The sequence below is a fragment of the Anopheles merus genome, chromosome 3L (genome assembly GCF_017562075.2).
Source record: "Anopheles merus strain MAF chromosome 3L, AmerM5.1, whole genome shotgun sequence".
NCBI lineage: Eukaryota > Metazoa > Arthropoda > Insecta > Diptera > Culicidae > Anopheles > Anopheles merus.
The window spans coordinates 5908928-5918194 of record NC_054085.1 but is presented as its reverse complement, the minus strand read 5'-3'; the positions used below and the strand labels follow the sequence as shown (position 1 = coordinate 5918194).

The following is a 9267-nucleotide window of genomic DNA, read 5'->3' as shown; positions in this document are numbered from 1 at the left end:
TTTTCGTGCTATCACTTTCCCTGCCCACGGAACATGGCTCACCGCAGTGGGTTATTCGTCTCTGGACCCATCGAACAGTGCACGAGATGCATCTCGCTTTCGTTTACAGCATCTAGATTATCCTCTAGTCGAAGATGCTCAAAACCGGTTCACCAGCAAAAGCGTCTTACAGCCTTCCTCACTGCCTTCTACAGTGCGTGATCATGGTCGCATGGTCGCGGGCTGTTATCAATTTCGTTTCACTTTATTACCGTAATCCCGATGCGTCCTGTGCTGGACGATGTGCGAGCCGCATGAGACATGCTCGTCATTTAATAACGGTCCATTATACCGACGATCGATGTGCTTGACGTTCGATGTGACCGGAACTGAGGTTTCCTCGCATGCTATCCCGTGCCTGTAGTCAAACACATGTTTTCCTAGCTAAATTGTGTTGATCACATTGCAAGCACGGTAATAGTTTTTTTACTCTTTTTAATAGAACTATTTGCAACGTCTGATAGGGTAAGAATAAAAACCATCAACCAGGAACTATTGTTCTGAATAAACAAAAAAGGTACAATTTTAACCTTCTGCCCTGTTTTTAAAATAACAGGGATTACAGGAGAATGATCTTACAAAACCTCCATTCCCAAGTCACGATGCGCCTAGCTCATCGCATGACGTACATGATTCGGGCTTTTTCCCCCCATCATCTCAACGATCCAGGTATTGAATCGAACATGATGTTAATATACCGGGAGCAAGGTTCGATCAGGTCTCAATAATGCAAGGGAACTAAGGGAAAATAAAATGATGTCGTGATTTGAGGTGGTTTGCCATTTTAGATGACATGCTGATGTCATGATCATGTGCAACTTGCTATGAAGATCGATAAAAACGTTTATTATATTCAATAAAGCTATTTTTTGTATTAGTTATTGATTTTCTGGTGATTTGGATTGTGATATTTGGTATCCCATATTCAAGACGGACAACGGTACAATGTACAAGAATTAAAGAATCATTAAACTCCGCAAACAGGATTTTTGGTATTCTGTCTGATAAGTAGTACCGCAAAAATAGTAAAGGAGGCAGATTGGTATTTTGCGATATTGAGCATTTTACAGGAATCGTATAAATTGTAACCCAAACACTGCATTTAAATCATGATAAACAGTTAAGTTTTTGATATGAAAAATAGCAAAAGCTAAAAAAGTATAGTAATCATGTCAATGCTTTAATGTTTTGTCGTATTTTCGATTTAAACAAATATGAAACACACCAATGCAGACAGTTAGCAGTCGACTCAAAGGATAAACAAAACTCATTTATGATAAAGTGGTCTATATCATCGATTGTTAAACAAATCAACAGCAAACCATCCTTGCTTACGGTAACTACAATTTATGATTTTGATTTTTAGACGAAACAACCAAAGAGTTATGAGAATCGTGAAAATATTGTTGGAAGCGCTGACTTTTCTATAAGAGGAAACAAATCAAATACATGAAGTTTTAAATAAAAGTATGCTCTATTTATTCTACAATTGATTGCTACGCATTCCTTCTAATCCATCAATTGCCGATCATAGATAACTAATCGTTTTATGGCAACTGCGGCAATGATGTGAAGGTGATGCTTTGAAAGTCAGTGTCTAGAATATCATTCTTTGAACCTTATAGCGTTCCACGATTACCATGGCGAAAGAGAATACAATTGGCTGTCCCTACATCATGCTTCATGGTTTGGTAAATCCGATAGCAAACACGATCACCACAACGAGCATCATAATTCGGTTCAGAATGCACGTAACTTCGTCCCATCGAACATTTTTGTGCTCCAGCGTGTTGTAGTTCTACAAGGGAACGAAAATGAACGAAAATAATACCGGCACACTGGTCAAATGAGATGATCAGATGAGTAGAACTTACACTCCGTTGGTCCATCGCAAGTGCAAATCGAAGTGCCGGAAAGCTGATCACTCGTCCGATCCAGGAACCGGGTGGTATGTTGGTGCGTGTTCGTTTCAACCACAATTCTATCGCGAAAAATATCGACGAGATTGTGTAGAAAACGAGCGACCACTCGAAGAAGAGGTCTAAAATATAGGGAAAAATTGAATTTAGCGAAAAATACGTTCTGCAAATTATCGGGTGATTAGGATGGTACATATTTTCGGCACTCCAGCACGCGGCACAATGACGGAGAGGCTTAAAAATGTGTTTAGTAGCACAATCAGCCCAAGCGAGTTTAGCAACAGTCGCGATCGTCCATCAGAAAGGAAGGAAATAGAGATCAGCAAGTTAGCAACTGCAATTAGAAACAAAACTTTGTGTTAATTCATGATACACACTTTAAATAGTTTCAAAAACTCAACATAAACCTATCTCTATCAACAAGCGTTGATTACAAAAATGTAACTAAATCACACTCACCGAAATATGACGGATAAATAGAAACCGAATGTATATCACTTTTCCGCATCATTTCAATGTGTAGCTGGAGCATTGGTTGCTGTCCATATGGGGTAACGGTCTGCTCGTACTCATGTTTGCCAATAGTCTTTACCGACCATTCCGATTGTTCATACTCTGGGTCAAATTGCTACAACAATCATCGCGATGATACAGATTAAATACACAGCTGAGAAAACTCTGAATTAAACAATGAACTTACCATCGATCTAATGGCTAAATGCATAGGTACGTGACGTTCGTGACTAGCCGTTAGCAGTTGCAAATGGCACGCGTTGGTATCGTACGGCCACCGATAGCTGTCCGAAAGCGTACAGAAATTCGCCCACGAAAACTCATCCATCTCCACTATTACCGTACCTTCGTGGGAGAGGTAACACAGCGAGAATGTTCCGGTGAACAGACTCGCTGACTGAAACGATGGTGTCCATATCAGGTGGCAAACGTCACCAACAACAGTCGTATTGTCGAAGTCGGACGCGTTCCAGCTGTACCTGGGATCCTTCCAAGACAGCCCCATCGCACCCGACAACTCGACCAGATTAGTCGTTTGATCGTAAACGAACCCCTGTATGTACATTTGGGATATCTGCACCCCGCTGAAGTTCACCGGTGGGTCGATCCATAGTGGGACACCCAGCAGGTGGTCCAACAACCGCTGCTTACCATCGAACTCTTGCTCCAGCTCGTTTCCGTCGATCAACGCCGTACCGTTGGTACTATTCGACGGCAGTGGACAATCGTAGAACCATTTCGCTAATGCCGTGCCCCACGTGGTAAAGCTGACGTACCTCAGCTCGCTGGCGTTCTTCTTGGGCATCATTGTTTCCATGAACGGTTCACCGGTAAGATTGCCTGCATACACCCTGACCTGTCCTTCGGTATCGATACGTACCCGCACCGGAAGTGGATCAATCGGTGACAGCAGTCCAGCACTCGCCTTCGTGCGCAACGGCGAACCCTTCTGTCCGAAGCGTATCTGTGAAAATGTGTTACCACCGCCGCCGAGCACTAAATAAAGGAAGTAAAGAAACACCACACGATTAAATCCGAAGATCGCTGGTGATCATGCTGGTTACCTATTTCCAATGCAGTCGGTGCCGTTTTGTTCTCTTCCGATAGCAGGATGTGACCGTCGCGGGCAGCCAGCACGTACACCAGCAGATCGACGATCAGATCAGCGTTAGCTGGATTGTGATGGTCTAGCTCGTGCAGCTTGAAGAACGCCCGATAGTTGTACCCATTGATAGCGTTGTGCTGCTTGCATCTGTGCAATTCTATGCAGTTGTGGTCGGCCGGGATGTAGGTGATAAGCAGCTTATTAGCATATTGAAGCTTGAAGCGATGCTGGGAGGTGATGTTCGCAGTCGCCACTTACCATCAAAGCTAACATTGTACCGTGTCGTGTCGGCGTGGCACTCAGTAACAAGCACTAACAGGAGGGCAACACCCTGCACGGTAACACTTAACGAACTCATTCAACTCGAAAAGAATCCCAATGCACGAACAATTAAGATAAAAACAACGGTTTTTTTTTAAATACAATCTTTAAAAATAAAATAAAATAAAATTGCTCGCTCCACGCAGGGCTGCTACGGCAGCGGCTTCTTATAAACTAACCGAGTTAAGACGTTGAACCACATTGCTGCACCCATTGGTAGCTTATGATGTGTGATAAGAACGTTCTGGGCGCATAGTGGTACGTTGAAAGGAAAGAGAAATAAGCTTAAAACATATCGGAAGAGAAACCGGCGGATGTTTTTGACATTCGTTGCTTTCGTGAAGATTGCATTATATTTCACCAAAATACGCTTGGACAATTTTTACTTGTCCTTATGGATAGCTTGGACAGTTCTCATGGATAGCCTATGACGGTAAAAACATATGACTCTAAATAGTTGAAGTCTTAACAAAAGAAAGTAAGCCTTTGAGTGTGGGGATTCAAACTTTAGTTCGATATACATAGGAAGATACACCCTTTCCCGCAAAATTGAAGAAGAATAATAAGAAGCTTATAAGAGTACTCCTGGTATTAAAATACGATCAAGTACGATTCACTGATAGATTCTTTCAAATTGAATGCTTCTTCAGGCTATTATCGGCAACCATTCATGAGCCCAACTTGATTTCCGCATTGATTTGGAGGCTAATTTTAGAAGCTATTGGCTAGGAATAGGCAAAGTTCCTGGACCGTTTCAAAAATGCATTCACCTATACGTACGTTATCTCTTCGTAGTTCATATTTTATTAGTAGCACCAATTTGGCATTTGCTTCGTTCATCAGCATTCCTTGACTCATTGCCTCATTACCAGCATTACCCTCAGGTAAAATTCAGATACACTAGAGAGCCGCCTACCAACGAATACTTGTTTACTTACTTAGTTACCCGGCGTTACAACTGCTTTGTGGTCTTGACCTGCTGCAGGAGTATTCCAAAACCGTCTCGCGCCTTCGTCTACCAATCCGTTATTCTGGTTATTTCGAAGCGGACGATTCAACATTAGATCGTCCAGGCGATCATAGAAACCCTGAAGGGATTTCCCTAACTGGAGACGTTGGAGTTTAGAAGCCTTATCTTGGGTAGGACATGACTACATAACTAAAATCTTAAAATGAGAACTCGATTGAAGTAAGAAGGGCATAGTCCTATCCTGATAGCTCAAACGAATCTGACTTGCCATGGTCGAAGTTGGTTTTATTTATGCTCAAAAGATGTGTTTTTCTCCTAATTAAAAGTTATTGATATGGGGTGCAATTTAAACATTGTATCGGAGTGAGACAAACACCATTATATGCCAATGCCAATCAACTTTCAGTGTTTTGTGAAAAATGAAAAGGTTTCAACTGTTGTTTCTAGAGAACGTAGCTGGCTGTTTTCGTTGATCTTTACCTACGCTGTGCTTCATTTATTTATTTTTACATACATCGGCCTGAACATTCTCCATTTCCATGAGATTTGAACATTGTCCATGTCTTAGAGGGATATGTCTTCCAACCCGACATCGACATCAGTACATGATAGGATCTTAAGTGATTTGCAGAAGATTTTTCCTGAAGTCTCTACCACGGATGATCCTCACTAGCTTAAAGATGAAAAGGTACGGGACATACTATTCCGTCCCTCTTGCACAGACCATTGGTAGAAGCAAGAGGGCTAAAGAGTCTTCCATCCTCCTTCATCTGCCAACAGCTTACAATGTTTTACCGCTTAAAAAATCGAATTATTGTTTAAGAATAACGAAGAGCTTGTAGAAGAGTTAATTTAGCTTTTATTTATTTTTTATGCAGACCATTCGATTTAGATCCGGGTCCTGTATCATACTTGTGTTCGGTCTAGCTCCGATTCTGAACATTTTGGCCGTGCAGCCCACGGCCATAGTTCCGACATGGACATGAACATTCTGCTCCAATCCTACCTTGGATTGCAAATCTATCAAATCGAACGATCTATCATTATTTAACTATCTCAGTTGAAAAACTAGTCCATCCCAGACATGGAACTCATATCAAACCTATTTCTAGTTTGGAAATGTTTTATGAAGACTTTATATCTGTTGGTACCGTTCACCACTTCTGCAATCATCTCCTATATTCATCTGACCCATGAACTAGTCCCGATCAAAGAACTGTTCTATTGGAACTGGAACCAATAATGAAACTGTTCCGCTCAAGCTCAAGAAAAAATAATTTCGTATATAATTTGGCATATACATTTAGTTGAACTGGTTTACTAACAACAGATAATAAAGGTGACATTATTCTGATTCTGATTCTTCCGACATTAAGTAATTTATAAAAAATGGAGTATCCTTCGGAGCGTACGGCATGATTGGCACATCATAAGGCATCGGAAACTGGGGATGTTTGCCATTCGGTTCCATTGGAAGAAAGTCTTCGTCCAGCTTAAACGGAAAATAAGGGAAATGCTCTTTAAATTTGATCCCTTAATGTTGATCTGTAGATACTTCTTACCAGAATCTTAGGCAGAAACAGTACGCCCGCTTCGTAGTTGTTTATGTACAGTAGCTTATCGTAGCGAGTTATACCCCAGGCTGATTTGGAAAAGTTGGCCGAAGTGAGCAGAAACCACTGAAGACCTTCCGGTGTCCAGCGACAGTAGGTTTTGATATGCGGCATCGCTTTGTTTCGATGCCGCGTTCGACTTATCCACTGATACATATAGTTTTCCAGCCATTTCTGTTGTTTATGCACTTCTTCCCTGTATGGTAGGCAACTTCCAGCGCATATGTCATCATGGCTTTGCAGTACGTTTGCCAACGATGGATAAATTAAACGAAAACCCGGCAAACGGCGTATAGTTTGTTGCTCATTGTCCTTCCCAAAGCTGGGCATAATTTGACGTTGGATCCATAATTGCGGTGATTTACCGAACTCACCGATGCTCGAGCTTTGGGCCACTAGCGGGAACGTGCCATCTATTGGGGTTGCATATTGAGAGAGTAGAGCACCCAAACGTGGATGACCCCACAACGGACCATCGGGAATGTAATAATCGCCGCAGGGATGCGAACAGACGAGAAATACTCTGCAAAAATAAATTTCCCCTTCAGAACACCACATTCAATTGAAATGACATATTTCCAACTTACTTTATGGCGGAAAAATCAGTTTCTGCTATACGGGCCATCCACGATTCCAGCTTCGCTAGCTTGTACGCACCGAGATACTCAAGGAGGCTGGAACGGAAATCAGTCCTACTTTCCCCGTACGCTGGATCGGAACCTTCCGCCACTGCTGGCAAACGGGGGCTGATCCAAAGCCCCTGGGTACGATTGTACCAATCGTTCTCGTAAAGGTTGGCCGTCGAAACAACAACACGCATCGATCCGTCACAATATCCGTACAGACCCATCTTTGTATGGTGCAATCCGAACCCCGTCTTAGTTTTAATTTTGATAGCAGTAACGTTAGGCTGTTTATCCGATATCGTTTCCAGCTCAGACTCATCGCCGTACAGTATAAGCAGTGGGTGTTGCTCGTAGCCTGCATCTGAGTACTGCTCCAGCAACCAGTTTATATCTATCATATAAGTGAGCTGCAAAGAACATTGCAGCTCTCCCAGGCTAGGATCCAGCAGCTCCTGAAAGGTAACCGATAGTGGTTCCGTGTGTGTCGGCTGCGAATCTGTGACGGTAGATAAGAAAAAGTTGTACGGGGCAGAAGCAGCCAGCTTATCGGCCATGCGTCCCCGCGGGGCTACGAACAATGGGGGACGGTTCTCAACGATCTCACTATTAACACTTCCATCTTCCGTTGGACAGGTCGGTAGGACATCCGGAATATTTGTATCCTGAGTTTGTGGTGCCTGCATGGTTCAAATTGGTATAATATGGATACGGAAAATGCACTGTTAAACCTAAACTGAAGTTGCCCACCAGCCACGAATAAGTATAGTAGCAGAACTGGCCGGCTAGACGCAGATGCAAGTGACAGCGGCTACGTGAATGCACTTTCCCTCGATAACGCTTATGTAGGTATTCGAAGATAATGATTAACATGAGTGTGTGCTATTGTTAAAATACCGATAGGATTAATCTGATAATGACGTTATCAAATATATGCATCCTGTTTTGATCGTTTGCAATAAATTATCTTATCACGCGGTGATACACAAACTAGAGTATCAACTCTGCGCCTGCGCTAAAGTCTTCGAGTTGCTCGTTTATGAACCGCTCCTAGCCAGTGTTTAGAATTATATAAGTCCAGCTCAACACGATTTCACACCCAAAAGATCCACAACATCTAACCTCATGGAATTCGTAAGCATCTGCCACACCGCGTTAGATGCTGGGATGCAAGTTGATCCAATCTACACAGACTTCACAGCGGCATTTGATTCGATCCCGCACTCAACCCTACTAAAAAAAGGATATATTGGGGCTTCTCAGCGCGACCATGCCATAGGTTGCAATCCTATTTTGGTGATTGCACTTACTCTGGCTCACATACCTCTCGTCAGGTAAAGGTAACTTCAATAGTGCCTCAAGGAAGCAACCTCGCACCACTGCTCTTCATATTATATATGCACGATCTTTCACTCGCACTTCCCGCCAATTGTCACCTGTTGTATGCTGATGACACCACACTGTTTCTCCAAGTTGAAACTTCTAGCGACCAAGCACGCTTACAAAGCATTTTGGACTCTTTCTTCATGTGGTGAACAAGTAACTGACTCGAACTTAGCATCGAAAAATGTACCACTATCACATTCATTCGTAACTCTCTTTTGAGCAACTATACGTTAGGCAGCTGAATTTTGGAGCGTAAAGATTGTGTGTGGGACCAAGAAGTTTTTCTTGATGGAAAACTCAAATATGACAAACATTTAGAACATGTTATATCTAAAGGCAATCAGCTAGTAGGTCTATTTACACAGCTAACACGAAAATTACGCGACCCAATATGTGTGATAATGCTTTACTGCTCCTTAGTCCGACCTGTTATTGAATATGCCTCAGTTATCTGGTGGCCCGCTGTATCCCGTCAACTGGTGCGTATCGAATCCATCCAGTACACACAAAGTACTTTTATAGTCGATCTGCAAAACGTCCGAATTGATTCTCCCATTCTTTTATCAGAAATAAACTTACACTAGACTTGTGCTCCTACTAGAGCACTTCTTCCCCGCGATCTTATCGCCATCGAGGACCGTCGTACCCGCTTTTGTCGTTTAAGATTCGTTCTATCGTATGTGTAATGAGTTTAACTTCGTTTGCTCTCTATATGAACCCGGTATGTCCCCCAACTGCAAAAGCAAAGACTCGTGCGCCTCTCGCATAGCTCTATCAC

General features: G+C 42.6%; 2 protein-coding genes across 2 annotated transcripts; both read right to left on the bottom strand.

The window, feature by feature from the left end:
- Positions 1-1495: 1495 nt before the first annotated feature.
- Positions 1496-4081, bottom strand: LOC121599230 (neuronal acetylcholine receptor subunit alpha-4-like). The gene is made up of 7 exons (XM_041926886.1): positions 3835-4081; positions 3536-3733; positions 2659-3467; positions 2418-2586; positions 2152-2292; positions 1914-2080; positions 1496-1837 (listed from the first exon to the last, which is right to left on the bottom strand). Exons 1-7 carry the CDS (start codon positions 3932-3934, stop codon positions 1721-1723), a joined length of 1701 nt encoding a protein of 566 aa, XP_041782820.1. The 5' UTR covers positions 3935-4081; the 3' UTR covers positions 1496-1720.
- Positions 4082-5693: 1612 nt separating this feature from the next.
- LOC121599868 (probable tyrosyl-DNA phosphodiesterase) lies at positions 5694-9244 on the bottom strand. Its single transcript, XM_041927975.1, has 3 exons — positions 7068-9244; positions 6430-7003; positions 5694-6359 (listed from the first exon to the last, which is right to left on the bottom strand). The coding sequence occupies exons 1-3, from the start codon at positions 7787-7789 to the stop codon at positions 6213-6215; spliced, it is 1443 nt and encodes a 480-aa protein (XP_041783909.1). The 5' UTR covers positions 7790-9244; the 3' UTR covers positions 5694-6212.
- Positions 9245-9267: the final 23 nt, after the last annotated feature.

Bases quoted from the DNA above. Each gene is read 5' to 3' on its own strand.
- LOC121599230 (XM_041926886.1), bottom strand. From the start codon at position 3,934: ATGAGTTCGTTAAGTGTTACCGTGCAGGGTGTTGCCCTCCTGTTAGTG. The intron at 3,468-3,535 runs GTAACCAGCATG...TCCTTTATTTAG, and splicing joins ACCGACTGCATTGGAAATAG to TGCTCGGCGGCGGTGGTAAC. The intron at 2,293-2,417 runs GTGAGTGTGATT...TTCTAATTGCAG, and splicing joins TATTTATCCGTCATATTTCG to TTGCTAACTTGCTGATCTCT.
- LOC121599868 (XM_041927975.1), bottom strand. From the start codon at position 7,789: ATGCAGGCACCACAAACTCAGGATACAAATATTCCGGATGTCCTACCG. The intron at 7,004-7,067 runs GTAAGTTGGAAA...TTATTTTTGCAG, and splicing joins ACTGATTTTTCCGCCATAAA to AGTATTTCTCGTCTGTTCGC. The intron at 6,360-6,429 runs GTAAGAAGTATC...TTTCCGTTTAAG, and splicing joins TGTTTCTGCCTAAGATTCTG to CTGGACGAAGACTTTCTTCC.